The sequence below is a fragment of the Gamsiella multidivaricata genome (genome assembly GCF_025024155.1).
Source record: "Gamsiella multidivaricata strain RSA 2152 chromosome Unknown BC939scaffold_124, whole genome shotgun sequence".
NCBI lineage: Eukaryota > Fungi > Mortierellomycota > Mortierellomycetes > Mortierellales > Mortierellaceae > Gamsiella > Gamsiella multidivaricata.
In genome coordinates, this window is record NW_026251832.1 from 1 (window position 1) to 19,545 (window position 19,545).

Genomic DNA, 19,545 nt, shown 5'->3' on the forward strand with positions numbered 1-19,545 from the left:
AAAAGCCGCAAGTCGCATTAAGGGGTTTAGCAGCAGATACTTTTTAGGCACTGGTGGGTCAGTTTCGAAAAGCGCACCATGTTCGTCAACGACCAAGAGAGTTTTCGTATCCTTTTGTTGCAGTAGATGGTTGAGGATCCTGCAACCCGCAGCAGTGACGATTGCGTTATCTTCAGTTGGAAGCCCGAACGTTATCTCTTCGAAGTCGGCGGTAGTCAAAATGTCCTTGTTGAGGGCTAGGAATCGCCTACATATTTCTTGTGCTGTCCTGGCCTCGCTGTCCAAGGCCAAATCGTTCGCATCCGAAACGTAGAGTAGTAGCCATCCCTCGGAATATGCTTTGGCAGCAAGAAAGAGCGAAAGATATGATTTACCAACGCCCATTGGGCCCGACAAGACCCTTCTGATCGGCCGATTGCTATTGCTGGAGAGCAAACGCCACATCTCCATCATCTGCTCCGTGACAAAAAACGACAATCCCTGGTAGCCCTTTCCGTAATGCTTGGGACTTTGACCGATCGATGGTAGAATAATTTGCTGACCGACTTGCATATTGTCCAATTGCTGTTTGAACTCGTCGCGCGGTGCAGGGATGAACATTTCACTATTGAGCATGCTGATAAGAACGGGTGGCAGGTATACGGGTCCGTCTTTGGCGTCGTATCTCACCCAGTCGTCGATCCTAGCACGCTTCCATGGATCCTCGAGATCATGCTCACGACCCCTTTTCAATGCTAGTCAACGAGAAATAAGTAAAGTTATAAGTTACAATAGAAATAAATAAAACAACACGAGTACAAAGACGCGCCCTATGAAGCGTAGTCAAGTGTATGCTGGAAGGCCTGCATTGAGTAGTGAGCGGCATTACCTGGTGGCGGGCGTTGTACTATGATATAGTTGTCGTCGCCTGGCTCTTGTGGAAATACCTGAGAGAGTTCGTCCGTTGGAGAGAGTTCTTCTTGGTCTTTGGGGTCTAGTGAGTCAAAAGTAATGTTCTCGTGTTTGTGCGCAGCAACAACGGGGATTGACACCTTTCACAGCGTTAGTTGGTGTGATGCAATGTTGACGAATTCTGGTGCTTTCTTTCTCTTGATAGCATCCCTAAGATGCCCAACAGTGCTGCTGGCGGCAATGTCGACGGGAAATGCCCTCAACACGGGCTCTCCATTGACGAGGCAAAATAAGGTGAAGGTAGCCATGGCGGGAAAGAGAAGAGAGAGATGAGGGTGTCAAGAAGGGAAAAGGGATATGGTGATAAGAAGGACGAAGGACGCATCGAGTCTTGTTGACGCGAAGACCAGAAAAAATAAACCTGTCATGACTGGTTTTTAAGCATAATTGGTACGCTCCTTTCGTAAGTTTGCCCAGACGATCGTGTTGATCGAATGAGTCTTTGTCAAGCTGCCGACCCAAACTTCTCGACATAATGTCCATTAACTCAGAGCGAGCACCCACAAAGTGGAAGCTCCAGGACTTTTGACGCAAATTCAGCTTCCTGCATCTGCTGACTAATCAATGGTAGCGCGCACAGACCAAGGGGTATCCTTTCAAAATATTTGTACGATCAATTTTAGACTCCAGCTTCAAAAATTCTTGATATTTGATTTGAAGGAGCTCTGTGGTTTTTTCCTGGGCGAGCTTTGCTTTGTGTACTCGTCGTTTGCATCTGAGGCCATGACTCCATTGACAAGGCAACCAACCCGCACCATTCATTGACAAGTGTTTCTTGATTAGTGTGTTAATGAAAAATATCTCTGTAAATATCTCCCTTCTCAGAGCCTATGCCAATATTATTTTATTTTTAAAAAGATATCCCACATTTCCTGAAATAAACTGAGGTCCTTGGGCGGTGTGTGAAGAACAAAAAGAGAGATGAGAGGAATCGAAAAGATGTAACAAAGCACAAGCGCGTGTGTGTACATACGTGTGCAATGGTGTAAGGAAAGACAGGAATAAAGGGGAAAAAAAAAAAAAAAAAAAAAAGGGTGCGTGAAGTGGGCGCGCGAATTTTTATACCCGTATTTTAAATACGAGGCCGGTCAGTGAGAAGGGTCAAAGATCTGGAGTCGGTGTGTGGGGTTAGCTAGCTTCTGCATGCTCCTTCTCGGGATCTTCAGCTATATGCTTTTTTTTTTTATTTTTTTTTTATTGATAGTATAATACACTTTTGCTTTTTATCTTTATCTTTTTATATTTTCAGCCAAAAAAAAAAAAAAAGAATCATGGTTTTCTCTCACATCTGCAACCTCAGCGCCTTCAGCTTCTGTGACATGGCCACAATCGTAATCAACTTCTCGTCCACGATCTCATCCAGCTCTGCCAGATATTGTTCAAACGCCTGCCGATCCTCAGCAGAGCCATTGCTCATCCCTGCAGCAGCAGCAGCAGCAGCAGCCGTCGCCTGCGCACTACTCAACAACTTCTTCTCCCGCTTCATCAGCTCCCCACAATCATGCAGCTCAATCCGGTGCTCCCGTACAAACTCCTGCATCTCCGCAATCGAAAACGTCCAGGTTGAGCCTCCATTCGTCGTCGTAGACGTCGTTGTACTGCCAGGTTGCGACCCTGCCGCAGAGGAATTCGCTGCTGCGGTCGTTACTCTCGGCGACGTAGGGGAGTTAAGCCCAAAGGCAGCCTCGCCATTGCTCTGGATCAAAGATGCTGTACTACTAGATCGACCGCCACCACTCGCTCCGGATCCTGATGACTGCCTCATCGTCGTCACAGAAGGCCGCTTCAGATTCGAGGAGGGTGTGTTCACAATGTTCGACCCGCTCATCGCCCGCTGATGACCCGTCGGTGTGCTGCTGCCGTTCGTTTCACTAGTACCATTGGGGGATGTCGATCCCGGACTCACACGGCGATTAGCCAGCGGTGGTGAAATATTGGACGAGCTCCGACGACTCCCGGATCCAGCCAGCGATAGGCGGTGCGGCGCTGTCGTGATTGAAGAAGGACTCGAGGTCGTCGTAGGACTGTTCAGGCCACCCGTCGGTGATACTGTCCGTGGTGACTGTTGTTGCTGCTGCTGCTGCTGGCCAGCACCACCGCGTGGCATAGGCAACCGACTCAACACCTCTGGTTTGCGTGTCTTGATCGATCCAGAGTGCTTCAGCCGTGGCGATCCATTGCCATTGCTCGAAGGAATCGGTTCCCGGAACCTCTCAGAATCCAACTGTTGCTGTCGCATTTGTTGTTGCAACTGCTGTTGTTGATGTTGCTGTTGCTGCTGCTGCAACAACATACGCTGGGATTGCTGCTGCTGCGACAAACGACGGGACGCGTTGATATCCTCCCCTTCTTCAAAGGCTCCCCTCAGCTGTCTTGGACTTGGCTCCTCCAGCTCATGATCGTACGTGGTAGTCGCCAGAGGATGATGAACCATCTCCTCATGTTCGAGCGCGTGCGGGAACTCTTCGTCGTCCAGCAGATCAATCGACTCGTCGACGAGGTTGTCGCTTGCGGAGGAAATGAGGTCGTCATCGTCGTACGCGCTCGCCGTGCCTAGCTCGTTCTCGGTATCGTCCATGTATTCTTCCCGAGCCGAGTTTTCGTCATGCTCCTTGACCGCCTCCCTTGCTCCTCCTTCAGCCTTGAGTTCCTTCACACTAGACGGAGTAAGATCATGGTAGAATGCGTGAATACCAAAAGTAACAATAAATGCCTGTTTTTGCCAGACGTTCCACCTGTCTAAAAAACATACCGATCAGCATAGCGAAGAGTGTTCAGCGTGTGGTCGCTGTTCGAGTTGTTGGGTGAGATGGTGGCCACCATGCAGGTCCTTGAATTTCCGACAAATGAATCCTTCAAGACCTGGGTCAGCTTGCTCTGACGGAACGGCGTGTGCTTCTTATCTTGGTCCAATGCACGAATGCACTCTTTCAACGCCAGCAAACTCTTATTGATCTCCGCTCCCTCCAATCTATCACGGACGACAAGGTAAGGAAGTAAAAGCGCTGTCAGTTTCAGAGATAATCTTCAGGAAAGCGCCTTTTTTTTTTTTTTTTTTTTTTTTTTTTGGAGGGGGACAAGGATGAGCAAGCCATACCTTGTCTTGGCGTCAGTTTCACCGCGATCAGCGCCCCTTTCGCTTCCGGCAAGATCGATGAAGCTCAGCTTTCCCACAGCAGTTTTCGTGGAGCGGTTTTTCAAAACGAGCTGCATGATTGCGTGCGATCTTGAGGAATCTGCGTTGGCATTTGTGCTCCCTACAATTCAAAACGTATGGGAAACCGTCTTAGTAAGCTGTCCGCAAGAACTGAACAGCACAGGATGAAATAATAAAAACCAAAGGGCAGAGGAAGAAGAGACATGGAAAGTCCTTACCTGTGCTCCGGGCATTGTTTCCGTACTCAAAGACCTGCATCAGTCCCTGCACGTTCACAATCTCATATTCCTTCAGTCCCGCAACCACAACACCACCCTTTCCGTCCTCGCGCGCGTGTAGTTTCTTGCGGTTGTTGAGCAGATCATGAAGCTGTCCCTGATAGATTTCGTAAAAGCCAATGTAGACTCCGAGGTGCGAGTTCTCCGGATTACGCAGCCGCACAAAAATGTCGCGTGCAGCCAAAACATAGAGTCCCTGCTTGTCATCCAACATCGTATATGTCTTTCCGCTTCCGGTTTGACCATATGCAAAGCAAGTCGCCTTTCCGCCCTCGAATAGGTACTGGACCAGCGGGTATGCCGTCCTCCGATAGACATCCTCATTAGTCGCATCCGAATCAAAGACCTCGTCAAACACAAACTTGTGCCTCTCAATGAACTTGGTCATGTCCAATCGAACCCTGTTCGAAGCAGTAGCCAAAGTGAGAAAAGAGAAATATGTAAGTATTATGAAACGGAGGAATGCATGCCGATTAACGCAAGACGACATGAGGGAGAGAGAGAGAGAGAGAGAGAGAGAGTAGCCGTCGCTTTTAAACACTTACTTTGGCTCATCAACGGCCAATTGACGCCCTGATACTGTTGCAATGTCCTTCTCCGCTTTATTGATCTCCTTGCTGCTGAGGGGTCGCTTGCGGACACAGACACGGATCTTGGCTGTCATGTCGTTGACAGTATACGCGTGGGAGCCGCGACCCAGAGTCCCTTTCCGTTCAATGCCTGAAGATACGCAGTACCCATCGAGTCCACGCTGCTTTGCCTCCTGAACTGGGATGGGGTCCTCTTCGTCTTCAGATGCCTCCCTAAAATTTTGTCCATCAGGATAGCTTTGTTGGTAATAGTGCTGCTGTTGCTGTTGTTGCTGCTGTTGTTGCTGTTGCTGCTGTTGTTGCTGTTGCTGCTGCTGCTGTTGTTGTTGTTGTTGTTGTTGGTGTTGTTGCTGTTGCATCAATTCACGCTGTTGCTGCCGGTACTGTTGTTGTTGGAGTAACTGCTGCTGCTGGAGTATTTGCTGTTGCTGCTGCTGATATTGTTGATATTGTTGCTGTTGTTGTTGTTGCTGCTGCTGCTGCTGATGTTGTTGTTGCTGCTGCTGATATGCGAGGGTCATGGATCCGGAAAGACTTTTGGAATGGCTCAGACTATTGGCCATGTTCGCACCGGATCGTCGACCGATCGATAGACGGGCGTCCGAAACCCTCTTGGAGATCTCGTCCAGACTCTGGGCACCATAGCCACGGGTAAAGGCGGCGATGGTCGCGTCTTCTGCGGCGGCGGTGGCATTGGAGGGCGATGTTGGGGAGAGCGGCGGTAGGGAGGAGGCGTAAGTGGGTGGGACGAGCGGAGGCGAGGGCTCTGGGGTATCGATGTACTGTGCTTTGATGGTCTGGATAAGCTGGAAAAGTCGCCTCCGGTCGTCCATACTTGTGACTCCCAGGGTGTTGTAATCCTGCATGGTGAGCTATTTGTAAAGAAATATACATACCACGGCAAGCGGGAAGAAATGGTAAATCACAGGTCCGTGTGTGAGATGTTTGTTGTGGGAGACATATACCAAGATCAGAAACCCCCCCCCCCATGCCATGGAAAGACATAATGGGTTGAGATAAACAAGAGAAGACATAGGGGTGAAAGGAACAGGCAGACGGTAAGGGAAGGGAGGAGGACGAAGTGATGGGTACGCATATGCAGATCTGGCAATAGTATTCATCCACATGCAACTTACTTGAACAAGGTTGTCGACCTGCGTGATGCCGCGTGTGGAGAAGCTATCGATGCGTGCATTGGACGCAATGAATGGAGGAGCGACATAGCATGGCAGACACAGAACGAAAGAAAGGGAAGACGTCGTTGTTAATAACGTGGGCTATCGTATCTATGCGCGACAGGCTCATTCTTCTCCATTGTCTGTGTGCATGTGTGTCTGTGTGTATGTGGTGTATGTGGTGTATGTGGTGTATGTGGTGTATGTGGTGTATGTGGTGTATGTGTGCAAGTGTGTTTGTGTGTTTGTTGTAGCTAGCCGGACGGATGGACTCTTCAGATCTCACCCTCTTTCTCGCTCTCTCGTTCTTTCTTCCGCATCGAACATGGATCAGGATGCTCATCCTTGCTATGCAATATGGGATCAATTGCAATTGCGACTTCAATTGCAACTCCAATTGCGACTCCTATCACGATTACAGTTGCAAACAGAATCCGATATGTTTCCGTCGTGGATGGATAGTGTCATGTCAGGCCAGGGCCAAGGGAAAAAAGATCGAGACGTTCAGCTGCTTCTGGATCGTGAAGGATGTTCATGTTCTGTATACAGAAACAATAATAACAAACAAGCGGTGACGAGCCCAACAAGAAGTCGGAGAAAAGGATCCGCCCCACCTCACCCCACCCCACAACAACACAGGACAACAAAGCACTCGATGAGAGACAGAGTGAAAGTTGAAGTGTGCTAGTAGTCATACCTGGGGTAGTAGTGCTCCAGGCCAGACCGCCTGAGCATCTCGAGCAGGAGTGAGGCTGACATGGTGTAGGTGATGGTAAAAGGAGGAAGAGAATGGAGAATGGTGCGGATTGTAATTTGGTGTTGTTTGTTTGTTTTGTTGATTTGTTGATGAACAAGAGCCTCTGCTGCCGCTTGCTGGTGCTCCTGCAAAAAAAGCTTCAAGAGGACCACAGAAAAAGTTATATGGGCTCACAGGTCATTCTTTTCAGGGACCAAAAATCTATATCGCCTCGACCCAGGGACACCAAACACCGGACACTCTGCACCCCACACACTCCACAGTGGACTCTGAACACCCTCCAGGACGCATGCACTCGCACTCTCTCTCTTCTGCAATGGTACCATGGAGGGGACGAGAGCCGCCCTACTCCATCCCCCTTCTCCTTCGGGGCTCGCCCGCAACATCGTGGGGAGGAGCAAGCACGGGTGACATCTCTCTTTCTACTCCTATTCCTGCTCCTGTCCTCTTCTCCGTCTTCTTTTCATCCAGATCCAAAGCACGAACATGAACGGACCGCCTTTATGTCATACTATGATGGTATGTCTGTCTTCTCTGCCCATCCACCGCCCCCTAATTTGTTCTTTCTTTCTTTCTTTCTTCCTTTCTTTCTTCCTTTCTTTCTTTCTTCTCCGCAGCATAATGAGCGCTGAAGTTTCTACCAGCCCTTGTAATGCATTGTGCAGGATAGCGCATTCAAGCACAGCATAGCACACTTAAGCATGGCATAGCATAGTACAGCACAGGAAGGACATCAGGGATGAGCGACAGGGTCAAGGACAGGGACCGAGGACTAGGGAGGGAAGGAGGAGGAGAGGAGGAGGGGGGGGGGGGGGGGGAAGAAGAAGGGTTTGCTTAATTGACCACAGCAAGTGCCGATGCAGGACACAGGAAGCAGCCTATCAATCGAACGCGTCTCCTTTTCGTCTCGATTGGAGGTGAACACTAACAAAGCTGGAATCAGCCTGACCCTCGCTGCTGCAGGGAACAAAAGGCATTCAGCGGCTGCCTCCTGTTGTCCCTGTTCATGCACTGAGCTACCATCGACAACAACAACGCGATCTACTCAGTCTATTCACTCCATATCCTGCCAAAAAGAAAAAAAAAAGAAAAATAACAGGCCTGTTAGTAAACGGATCGATATTATTGCAATAAACTCTTCATTTATCACTACCTCATTTTGAGTACATGTCCATCTATCTATCTATCTATCTATCTATCTATCTATCTATCCCCTTATTGCAAAAGCAGTTGCGAAAAAAAGTACTTCTCCTGCCGCCTACCACTACCATCATCACCCTCTATCGCCTCAAACAGGATCCTCCGGAACGCCTCCACGAACACATCTCCTCTCTCCCTTCCCCTAAACCCGGCCTTCTGCCATGTCGTCGTCACCGTCATCACCCCGTTCGCCGTCGCCACATTCATCGTCAAGGCCGAAGCCGTTACCCCCGAAGACTGTGAGAACACCGCGTCCTCAATCAAAAACTCCACCTCGCCTTCTCTCTCTGGCCCAGTCCTCGTACCAGTATCAGTAACAGTATCATGACCACTGCCGCAAACATGCCGACTGGGCTGCTGTCCCCACCCCGACCCGAGGTTCGACAGCTTGATGGAAGCCTTCCGTCCATGTTGATCCTTCTTGACCTTGCTCGTCATAAATGTCTCCCAGCCTCCATCCTTCTTGGAAAGCAAGTTTAACATCCCGAAATGTTCCAACAGTTCCTGCACACCCCTGGTGGTCGTTGTGCTCGCCACCACCTGAGCTCGATAGATCCGTGTCATCTCCCAGAATTCGGATGAGTTGTTCACATGGATGGCTGGGTGAAGGATCTCGGAGGTGTAATTCCCTTGATCCTCAGGTGCGATCTTGTTCGGGATCAGGTTCCGTAACGACACCGGTGTCGCAAACACAATCCCCTCTTCTTTTTCTTCTTCTTTTTCCTTCTCCTTACGTGCCTTCTTCCCTCCAGACCCAGACCCAGACCCATCCTCATGGTCACCGTCCCGGCTTATCGATCCCGAGGACATAAAGACCGCCTTGGTCGCAAACACCGAGGCCGCGTACAAGACAGCCTGGACGGTCGTCGCGTGCGTCTTGGCGGCCTGAACGATCTTTTGGGTCTCCTCCTTGGAAAACCGCAAGAACCCGAGTTCGGTCTCGTTGGGGACCTCGAGTGAGCTATCGATCTCTCCGGCCCAGTACCGACGCTCGAGAGCCTTTTTTAAAATTCCCGGTAGGAGTAAAGCCCGAATGACTTCCAGGACTAGGGTTCGGAGGGAAGGGTAACAGTTCACACGTTGTTCGATCGATGCAGGCATTGGGTTCATTGATCTCACAGGAATCTTTGTGTTGCCAGCACGGTTGTTCGCTCCTGCCCATGCCTGTGCCTGTGATTGTGCCTGTGCCTGTCGGTTCAAGAGCTCGATCAACTGCGCCGTAAGAGCCATGGCCGACCGACCGTCCGCGATAACATGATGGAACGTATAGAGCACATAAACCGACGATAAATCCCCTTCCATCATCAACGCGATCACCAATCTCCAAAGCGGCCTAGTCTGGTCCGAGAGGTCAAAAGGTAAATTGTGTTCCTGTTCCAAAACGCGACTAATGTCCAATGAATCCTTGAGGGTCACGACCCGGATCAAAGGGACGAGATCAATGGTTTCTAGACGCAAGAACATTGGGCGAGCTGTGAGGTGGTCGCCTATGACGACGGCGAGGGAGGGGTGTTGGTCCAGTAATTGGGTGATGGGGTCCAGGAGTAGCTGCGCCCATTGTTGTTGTTGTGGTTGTTGTTGTTGTGGTTGTTGTTGTGGTTGTTGTGGACTTGCGGGTAAAGTGAAAGGAGGAAGCCGCTGAGCAGGGTGTAATGAACGGATACGGTTCCCGATCACCACATTGTGGTAGATGTTGAGGTTCGACCGGGTGATGTTGTATCGCTCGAGGTTATCGACTGCTCGGACGACTTGGAGTGTCATGGATGTTTGCAAAAGTTGATGGTTTTATGTGCAGGGGAGGAGGAGGAGGGGGGAGGGGGGGGGGATAAGAAATGCTCTGTCGGCCTTTATATATCCTACATACGGATGAACTGTTGCTAATGAGCGGGTTCGATGACCAATCTAAAGGTTGCATCCGGCATTTTTATTACACGAAATACATAGATGTAGCATATATACAAAGTGGATGGAGTGCGATAAATTACACAAAAGAATGAAAGAATGAAAGAATGAAAGAATGAAAGAAAAGAATGGAGAGAAAGAGAGAGAGAGAAAGATCGACTACGTGTATCCAGTCGTGTTCTGCGACATGACTGTTGGGTTCGCAAAGGGATCGTTGGCGACTCGGTTCCTGCCAATGCTACCTCCGTTCCTACCAATGCTGCCTCCGTTGCTGCTGGGTTGGCGGGAGAAGCGCTGCGAGTAGGTGTTATCAACGTACGGTGTCGAGACCACTGTTGCTCCATTATTCCATTGCGCTGATGCTGGATTGGAAACCTCGGGGAAGGGAGGAGGAGGAGTAGTACCTTCACCACTACCGGCCATAGCTCGCGTCTGCCTCTCGTGTTCTTTCCGACTCTCCTCGATCGCCCGCTGAAGCTCCTCGTCCTCCCTTGATCTCTGCTGCAGCGTAGATGGATCGTAATACACAGGCGGTGGCGGTAACGGTCCCAGAGGGTATTGTTGGCCAACGTGCTGAGCTCTCTGAACTTCATTGGGACCTCCTGCGCCGGGTCGAGGGCCTACCACTGAGCGGGCGCCGTTCGGTCTGATGGATGGCTTCCGGAGCATGCTCTTCTGTCTTCGGCGACGCACAGATCCTGAACAGCAGCAGCCCCAAATACAGCAAAGCAAAATCAGACCCAGCACACAGCCTACAGGGATCACGATCGTCAAATGGGTCCTGGCCCAGTTCAACACACCCTTGATACCGCTGCTGTACGCGCACTGTCCTCCATTGCATGTGCCTCCAAATCCACAGGGCGTGCCGTCGATAAAATAGGTGCCAGGAATCTGCATGCAACTCAACGCGCTTCCGCCAGGGTCATTGCACATTAGATCGCACGAATTCGAGGCTCCGCATTGCTTGGTGATGCCGGGTCGATCCTGTTGCTGACACTGCAGATCGCGTGAAGTGCACACACCGTTGGCGCATTGGAGTCCTGTGGCGTTTCCGGTGCCTTGGCACGGTGACTGGTCCTTGACTTTGACATCGGGTGGGCAAGCGGGGCTGGCGCCCGAGCAGACTTCCTGGATATCGCACTCGGAAATGGCCTGTCGACACACTTGTCCCGCCGGTTTGAGCTGGCAGTTCTGGCAGCAGTCGTCGTTCAAATCGTCACACACAGCGTCGTCCTTGAACTTGCAGGTGGTGCCATCACAGCAAGGGTCCGCGGCACATTCCTCGGCTGATCCACAGTCGCAGTCTTCGCCCGTTTCCTTGAGACCGTTTCCACAGATGTTGGCTTCGGAGCTTTGTGTTTCCCGAGTTCCTGGGGCCTGAAGACATTGTCCTGACGAGCTCTTAATGGTTCCACAGATGGCTTTGATACTGCAGGGCGAAAAGACCTTGGTTGCTGTCTGTTCCGAAGGGTTCATGATGTACTGCGCGCCAGCGTCGCATGTCGTTGCTGAGAGTGGGCAGCACTGTCCGGCGGAAGAAGGACAAGTCTGGGCAGTGCAGTCGTGAATCGCTCCAAAGCCATGACCGATCTCGTGTGCGACGACCATCCACTCGTTCGGGGTGACGGAGGAAACTCCCGTGCCTGCGGTATATTGGATCCCCTGTCCCAGTGCGTTCTGGGACTGGGACTTCATCTGGCAAAGAGCCTTTGTCCATGCGATCCCGACAACCGGTCCAGAGTTGCATTTCGTCATCAGGTGCCACAGCCCAGCGCCATCACTTGCGCGGCCCTCTTGACCCCTCCAGTACGAGAAATCGCTCAGACGCTGATCGATTGAATAGGTTGCGGAGCAATCCTGGTTCCATTCCTCACCCTTGACAGGGGTGGCGGGGCAATTTTCGGACGTGATATTGAGCGCGATGACTCCGAGGGCGACATTGAAGGTGCTTTCATAGATTGCAGAGGCAGTGTTGAAGTTGGCAAAGATTTGCTTCCTGGCCGCAGCCTGTCCTCCATAGCTCCGAACATAAGCGCAGTCGGCAGCGACACCCTATGTGATGATACATAAAGAAGGAAAGAAGATGTTGCGGTTAGGATCATGCAAGACAAACAACCGACAGTTTCTGTTTGTTCTCTTTGCGCATTGTGTCTGTTCCATACCATGTAGTTGACGAGGCGGTTGGCGGGACAGCCGTCGGGGACAGGGCTGGGTCCTGCAACTTTGACGGCGACTTGCCGTTTGACCAAGGGCGCTGTCAGCATGTCAGTCCAGGATGAGCTCGCGTCGAATCCGCCCATCATGGGTACGGTCGCTGACAGATCTGGCGGATAGTAATAGTCGCGAGATGAGGTCGCTTCTATGTAGGCCGCAGTTTTGTTCAGCATGTGGTCCGCTCCACATGAGACCTCGTCCGTGTTCAAGCCTCGCTTCCTTCTGGAGAGAGTCGATGGGTTATAGAGATCGGAATCGCGGTAGATGATCAGACGGGACGCTGAGAAGGTTGAGGCAGGAGAGGCATCGTCGGATCGCTTCTGGATGTGGTAGGACTGTTGCGAAGTGACATGGTAGGTGTCTCCATGAACCATAAATGCTCCCCGAAGCACTAGACTATCCGCGCTGTTGAAAATATAATAGTAATAATTACCCAACATCAGTGAAATATACATTTGGATGTGTACATACTTCAATGTTACAGGCAGCAAGAATTGAATAAATACATCAAACTACAAGTCGCAAGTTGCAGGTTGCAATTAAAGCGCAGCTGTACCTGTCAGGGTCGTGTTCAATCATCATGCGGGCCCAGCCAACGACGCCCTCCTCATACAGCATATGCTCGACGGTTCTCTTGGCCATTCGAGTTGTGGTTGCGGCTCGGGTCCACTTGTGGTCCGAATGGTGTTCATCCTGGACGACGACCCCTTTGAAGGGCTTGATGTCATCTATGGAGAGATCTGGCCCCAGATTTGCGTCTGGGTGGATGAGCTCAGTGTTGGGTTCGAGATAGAGATGAAAGGTGGTGTTGAATGCGACGAATTGGAGCCGGACGGTGTCGTCTTTTTGGATGGTGTTTGGTTGGGCGTTGAGTTGTTGATCGAGAGTCCGTTTGGCGAGGGGCTGGTCCCTGTGGAGGGCGTATGGCGGTGCTCTGGGCAAAATATCGTGCCTGAGATAGAGGACATGCTCCGATCGGGTAATGGTGGGCCAGGCTGAGGAGTGGGCTGTGTACCAGGACGAATAAATAGATGAGATGGAAATAGGAAGGAGAATATGGTTTGTCAGATATGAAGTTGGGGTCCGGTGCAGCTGCCGCGGAGTAGGGGCACATAGACAGATAGACTGGCATGGCATGGTAGATACCTTCCGCTGGGGCAGTCAGGGTGGCGATGGACAGAGAGAGGACGGATACGAGGGCCAGTAGGCTGGCCCTTGTTGAGCGGACCATTTCTTGGAGGAGGAGTGGAGGAGTGGAGGCGTGGAGGAGTGGAGGAGTGGAGGAGTGGAGTGGAGACGGACAATGATGACGACGGCGGTGCGTTTTGATATATTCGTTTGGCTGCTGTCTATATGCACACACACACACACACACACACTCACCCACAAAGATAGATAGATAGACAGACAGACAGACAGACACACAGACACACACAGACACACAGTCAGTCAGACAGTTGTCAGTCAGTCAGTCAGAAAAAGAAGAGGAAGAAGAAGAGACAGAAAAGAGCGGGGGGTGGGTTGCCTTCTGCTATGGATAGGATGGATAGGATAGAGGGGGGACAAAGAGCGGATGGACAGCAGCGGTTGTGTGAGGGAGATAAAGAGGAAAGGGGCGCTGGGGGGTGTTGGGGTGAGAGGATGGAACTGGTTCCTGAGAGCCGCCGTTGGCTGGATCTGGTGGAACGAGGCACTGGTGCCGATCGGGTCTATAATTATGCGCACGGAGACAGGCACCGGTGTTTCGCACTCTGGACTATAGAGAGTATAGAGACTATGGAGACTATAGAGATTATGGAGATTATGGAGATTACAGAGATTGCAGCGGGTGATTGGGAGCGAGGGTGTGATGGAAGTGAGGGCGAGGGCGAGGGCGAGAGCGAGAGAGCAAGAGAGAGCGAGAGAGAGCGAGAGAGAGAGAGGGGGAGAGAGAAGAGAGAAAAGAAGGAAAATGAAAAAAAGAGGGCAGACTATTACAGCATAACAGCGCATTAAAACCAAGGCGCTGTTCCGTTCCTTTTTCCCTCCTTCCTCCTCCACCACCTCCTCCTCCTCTCGACCTCGTTCTGATGATGACGATCCTCCCAAAGCTTACTTCCCCTACACCAGAGACACCCTGTGCTGCACTGCACCTGGATAGAGTTTTTTTTTATTACCCGGGAAGCGTATATTGATTGCATCCTCATTACATTATTACCCTCTCTCTCTCTCTTTCTCTCTCTCTCTCTCTCGCGCACTCTCGCACTCTCATCCAAAGTTCAAGACAAGACAGACAGATATGGCATGACAGATATTGTAGCGGTCTCGACTCTCCCCCCCTCCCCCCGTGTCTACACCTGCCTGTCTGCTTAAAGGCTGAAGCCCTGTGACATATACAAGCCCGCAACAGGCGACACCGGCCGCATACGCCGCATGCAAAGCAACTCCCACCTCACTTTGTCATGGCGCACAGTGGCGGAAAAAAGCAATATGGATAAATCCTGACGGAGGGCTGTTGTTGATTCTTGTGGACCCTGGAGTGTGTCATCTTGTTCATGTGTAATCCCTACTGACTGTCCTGCGCCCTCCTTGCTTACCGGGGTCCACTCCAACTGTGCAACCGCAACCTTTCTTTTCCTTCTTTTCTGTCTATCTGTCTATCTGTCTATCTGTCTATCTGTCGCTTCGACAGTGCAACAACCCGCTTCCCCCTGTTTCTTTGCTGAGGCAGTGCCTCGTCCCTCCAGTTTCCCGACATTCCAAAAATACAGAACAACACGATATGTAACAATAATAATAATAGTAATAGTAATAGTAGTAGTAATAAAAAAAAGGGCGTCCAACACAACTTTGAACGAGCACGCTCCGTTCGCTTCGTTCAATCAGGAGAGGCGTCGCATTTTGTATCACTGATCGGCGCTTTGTTTCATTTCCAAGAATTGGTGGCAAAAAAACTTCTCCTCCCCTTCCTCCCACAGATTCTCCGGTGACTGCTGTTGCTTGTTGTGTTGTGTTGTGTTGTGTTGTGTATTTTTTTTTTTTTTTTTTTTTGTGCCTAGCCAAGGGTTGAGCTGATTCAGAAACCGCTGTGCCCTTTTCTCGTTGCTCCATCACCCCATCCCCTCTCCCCTCCTTCTCCAAGTTTAACTACATATAAGAAGCCATGGGAAAGCGCAACAGGGCCGCTTTGCTGCCTACCAACATCCCTCAGCTGCAGAACCTCATCAAGCGAGACCCCCTCTCCTACAAGGAAGAGTTCCTGCAGCAGCTCCGCCACTTTGAGTCCTCCAGGGCCATCTTTGAACTCAAGCCCGAGGAAGTCTCGACCGATTTTCAGGACCTCATCAACTTTATTGCCCAGGTACAGATAGACCTCATGGAATCCCCAATGCTATGTCAGATCGTCTTATCACCCATCCAAACCCCACCGTATTCACAATCAACACGTTTGTCTGAATAGGTTTCACCATGCTACCCAGAGGAGACAAAAGAGTTTCCGGACCAGATTATCACCCTGTTGTCAAAGCACTACCAGATTCTCGATGCTGAGCTCCGACGCACCATGGTCCAGGCATTGGTCCTCCTCCGCAACAGAGAAATGATCTCGTCCACCAGCTTGCTCTCGCTGTTCTTCACCCTGTTCCGCTGCAGAGACAAGGTTCTTCGTGACATCCTCTACAACCATATCGTAAACGACATCAAGGTCAGCAACCAAAAGGCCAAGAACAACAAGATGAACAAGACCCTCCAGGGATTCATGTACACCATGTTGACCTCTGCTGAAGGCGCTGCAGGAACCGGAAGCGAGAATGCAATTGCTGCCAAGCGTAGTCTGGACGTCTGTATCGAGCTCTACCGCAAGAACATTTGGTACGTAGACATTGAGCCTGATCGTTTTTTTTTTCTCTCTCTTTTGGATTTTTATCGCGCAAACGGATCTGTCGCTGAAAAATACGTTGCTTTTTATTTTTATTTCTCATTTTTATTTTTTTTGACAAATAGGAACGATGCCAAGACGGTCAATGTTATTGCTCATGCCTGTTTCTCGCCCGTCACCAAGATCATGGTCACAGCACTGCAGTTCTTTTTGGGAAACAACGAGGACGATGGGGATTCAGAGGACGAGGACGAGTTGCCGGACATCAAGGCGATGCAGCACAAGCAGAATGTCGGCAAAAAGACAAAATCAAAGGCCAAGCAGATGGAAAAGATGATGTCGACCTTGAAGAAGAAGCAGAAGGCCAAGAAGAAGGCCGAGACTTTCAACTTTTCGGCCCTTCATCTCCTTAACGATCCCCAGGGTAAGTCATGGAGCGTAAAGCGAACAAAGATTTGTTGCTTTTTGAAAAGAAAAGAAAAAGAAAAGAAAAGAGAAAAAGCATGGAAAGTGTAGAGTTCCTAATCATTACACTCGCTACTATAACTTCATGACTCGTGCCAAACAGGATTCACGGAAAAGCTGTACACGCATTTGGCTTCGTCTCGCGAGCGTCACGAGGTTCAACTCATGTTGATGAACCTGATCTCTCGAATCATTGGTGTCCACAGGTTGACCGTCCTCGCCTTTTACCCGTACCTCCAGAAACGTCTTCAGCCTACACAAAAGGACGTGACCCAGATCATTGCCATCAGTGCACAGGCATCCCACGACCTGGTGCCTCCAGATGTGATCGAGGCCGTGATCCAGACGCTGGCCAACAACTTTGTGACGGAGCATTGCTCTGCAGAGGTCATGGCCGCAGGACTGAATGGTATCCGTGAGGTTGTGGCGCGCTGCCCCCTGGCGATGGAGGCGACCTTGCTTCAGGATCTGACAGATTACAAGAACCACAGAGACAAGGGAGTGATGATGGCCTCGCGCTCGTTGATCGGCCTCTTCCGTGAGATCAACCCAGAGTTGCTCAAGAAGAAGGACCGTGGTCGCAGCGCGGCTATGAACATGCGCGACATTAAGCCCTCGATGTACGGTGAGAGCTATAACGACGGCGATATGGAGGGACTCCAGCTCTTGGCCGAGAACGTAGACGAGAACGGCACCGAGGGCGGCGACAACTGGGACGAGTGGGAGGAGGCCTCAGATGAGGAGGATGAGGAAGGGGGCGGCTGGGTGAATGTCTCGGATGATGAGAATGACCTCAACATCAAGCTGTCGGACGATGAAGACTCTGGATCAGAGGATGAGAACGGAAACAAGAAGCCTAGGCCGAAGCAACTGACCGCCAACAAGGAGCGTCGCCTGAGGAAGAAGGGATTGTTGCCCAAGGATGACGAGTCCGAGACCGCTGTCAAGGAGGAGGATGAGGCGACGAAGGCTAGGCGTGTGCAACTGGCGGCCGAGCGCAAGGAAAAGTTGGCTGCGGCCCAATTGCTGGCGACGACCAAGATCTTGACACCAGCAGATTTTGCAAAGATCGAGGCCCTCAAGCTGGCGAGACAGGCAGATCAGAAGTTGAACCCTGCGCGCGCGGGATCGGGCAAGCGTCCGGCTCCTACGGACGAGAACCAGGCCGAGGGCGAGGTCTCGATTGGGTCGATTATCGGACCACGCAAGAAGGCCAAGCAGGACTATGCTGAGCGCATGGAGTCGATCAAGAACGGACGCGAGGGTCGTGATAAGTTTGGATCGCGCAAGGGCTCGACCGAGCGTGGATCGACGACCAACAAGGAGAAGTCCAAGGGCAAGAACTTTATGATGATTGCTCACAAGCGTGAAGTCCGCGAAAAGAAGAAGATGAGTCTCCGCGAGAAGCAGGTAAGCAGCAAGGAGTTTTCACGTTTCTTGAACCGAAGGATGTATACATATTTTATGCGCAATACTGACTTTTTTTTTTTTTTTTTTTTTTTTTTTTTCTTTCTTCTACAACTCTACAATAGGTCCAATTGCATGCACACATCAAGAAGCAAAAGATGATGAAGAAGTAATAGAGCAGCCTCCCCCCTCCCTTGATCGTCGTCGGCGTACGGAAGCAAGCCAGAACAGCAGGAACACCCTTGTACCATAGCATTTTTTATCATTTCATCATTCATTTTAGAATCAATTAAAAATTCATCGTGCTTTTTTTATTTTTTTTTATTTTTAAGGCAACTCTTTTGTGAGGCGATCCTCAGTTACGGCTGAGGATGAAGCAGGTATCAAGGAATGGTTTGAATAAGGGACTGGGGTACTAAAGTCTCGTCAAGGTGGGTGGGGGAGCGAAGGACACGCGCCGACGCTTGATGTGAGGAATCCAGGGCGAAACCTGAGTAGAGACCTGATTCGGATGGGGGAAAGAAGGGAGGGGGGGGGACAAGGGTCTTTTCTGTTGCTGTTGCTGTTGCTGTTGCTCTTTGTTGCACTTGTGGGGTCAGTGCGCTGTGCTTGCTTTGCCCCTGAAGGACGAAAAAAAAAAAAAAAAAAAAAAAAGAACGCTGCACGCCCCTACCCCCTCTCTCCTCTCCCTCTCTCCTCTTTCTTGTACCATTCCAAACCCTAGAAATAGGATTTTTTTTTCCTCCTTCTTTTCCTCTCAGCTCCCTTATCTTGGGAGGACAGAAATAAATAAAAAAAAACTCCACTAGAAATTACTCCTCTGGAAATGAGGGATGAAAAAGAGTGAAAGGTGACGCAAAGAATTCTGTCGGAACCCGACTGTCCGAAATCGGAGTGTGGAAGTTATTTCGTGTTAGCGTCCGTTCCTGAGAGACACGAAAAGCGCAGTTTTTTTTTTATCCTTGCATGGTCTAGTCTATGACATATGACATATCCCTTAGACCTTGGACCTGAATGAATGGTAGCCATGCAAGCAAGGTAAGTATTTCATCACCAAAACAAAAAAAAACGGATTCGCCCAATTGTTTGTTTATTTCCTGCAGAAAGGTTGTGCAACGTTTGTGCAACCATCGAACGGGGGGGTGGTGGGGGGAAGGGGAAGAGGGGGTCACCTGGGAACAAAGAAAACAACAAAAAAGAAATATAAAATAGAAGTGTAACTTCCCTGCATTCCTATGATTGGGTCTTCGCCCTACTGCTCGGATGATCGGTATTTATTTTATTTTATTTATCAACTGCAAAGAAAAAAAAAAAAAAGAAACATGTCTGGATCATGCACGCGAGTCTGATAATAATAACGTGGAAGGGGGGGCGGTGAAGCAAGTAAGGTGCAGAGCAGAGATCAATTGATGGATCTGATTGGGGACCCACCCTTCCCAAAGTACCGGATTGGTTGAGTGAATGCCGGGTTCAGGTCGAGTGGCGAGCTATATCTCTCTCTCTGATCTGTGACCTCTGTCCGAGTCGGATCCTCCTTCCACTCACACTCTGCTGAGAATGGAATTTGATGGAGAAGCAGATTTTGCACTAGCA

At 50.4% G+C, this 19,545-nt stretch overlaps 5 protein-coding genes across 5 annotated transcripts; 1 reads left to right on the plus strand and 4 right to left on the minus strand.

The window, feature by feature from the left end:
• Positions 1–236: 236 nt before the first annotated feature.
• Positions 237–1,444, minus strand: BC939DRAFT_533529 (uncharacterized protein; the record flags this gene model as incomplete). Its single annotated transcript, XM_051561702.1, has 4 exons — positions 1,116–1,444; positions 869–1,031; positions 375–734; positions 237–277 (listed from the first exon to the last, which is right to left on the minus strand). The coding sequence occupies exons 1-4, from the start codon at positions 1,197–1,199 to the stop codon at positions 237–239; spliced, it is 648 nt and encodes a 215-aa protein (XP_051406539.1). The 5' UTR covers positions 1,200–1,444.
• Positions 1,445–3,690: 2,246 nt separating this feature from the next.
• Positions 3,691–5,335, minus strand: BC939DRAFT_403734 (P-loop containing nucleoside triphosphate hydrolase protein; the record flags this gene model as incomplete). The annotated part of the gene is made up of 4 exons (XM_051552765.1): positions 3,691–3,922; positions 4,049–4,208; positions 4,327–4,787; positions 4,932–5,335. 4 exons carry the CDS (start codon positions 5,333–5,335, stop codon positions 3,691–3,693), a joined length of 1,257 nt encoding a protein of 418 aa, XP_051406540.1.
• A 2,761-nt stretch (positions 5,336–8,096) lies between these two features.
• Positions 8,097–9,920, minus strand: BC939DRAFT_469002 (uncharacterized protein). The gene has a single exon (XM_051557967.1). It carries the CDS (start codon positions 9,867–9,869, stop codon positions 8,124–8,126), a length of 1,746 nt encoding a protein of 581 aa, XP_051406541.1. The 5' UTR covers positions 9,870–9,920; the 3' UTR covers positions 8,097–8,123.
• A 249-nt stretch (positions 9,921–10,169) lies between these two features.
• On the minus strand, positions 10,170–13,455 carry BC939DRAFT_508267 (Metallo-peptidase family M12-domain-containing protein; the record flags this gene model as incomplete). The annotated part of the gene is made up of 4 exons (XM_051560977.1): positions 10,170–12,062; positions 12,173–12,629; positions 12,781–13,231; positions 13,371–13,455. The coding sequence occupies 4 exons, from the start codon at positions 13,453–13,455 to the stop codon at positions 10,170–10,172; spliced, it is 2,886 nt and encodes a 961-aa protein (XP_051406542.1).
• Positions 13,456–15,267: 1,812 nt separating this feature from the next.
• Positions 15,268–18,243, plus strand: BC939DRAFT_533533 (SDA1-domain-containing protein). The gene is made up of 5 exons (XM_051561703.1): positions 15,268–15,564; positions 15,664–16,073; positions 16,206–16,504; positions 16,649–17,955; positions 18,078–18,243. Exons 1-5 carry the CDS (start codon positions 15,367–15,369, stop codon positions 18,123–18,125), a joined length of 2,262 nt encoding a protein of 753 aa, XP_051406543.1. The 5' UTR covers positions 15,268–15,366; the 3' UTR covers positions 18,126–18,243.
• Positions 18,244–19,545: the final 1,302 nt, after the last annotated feature.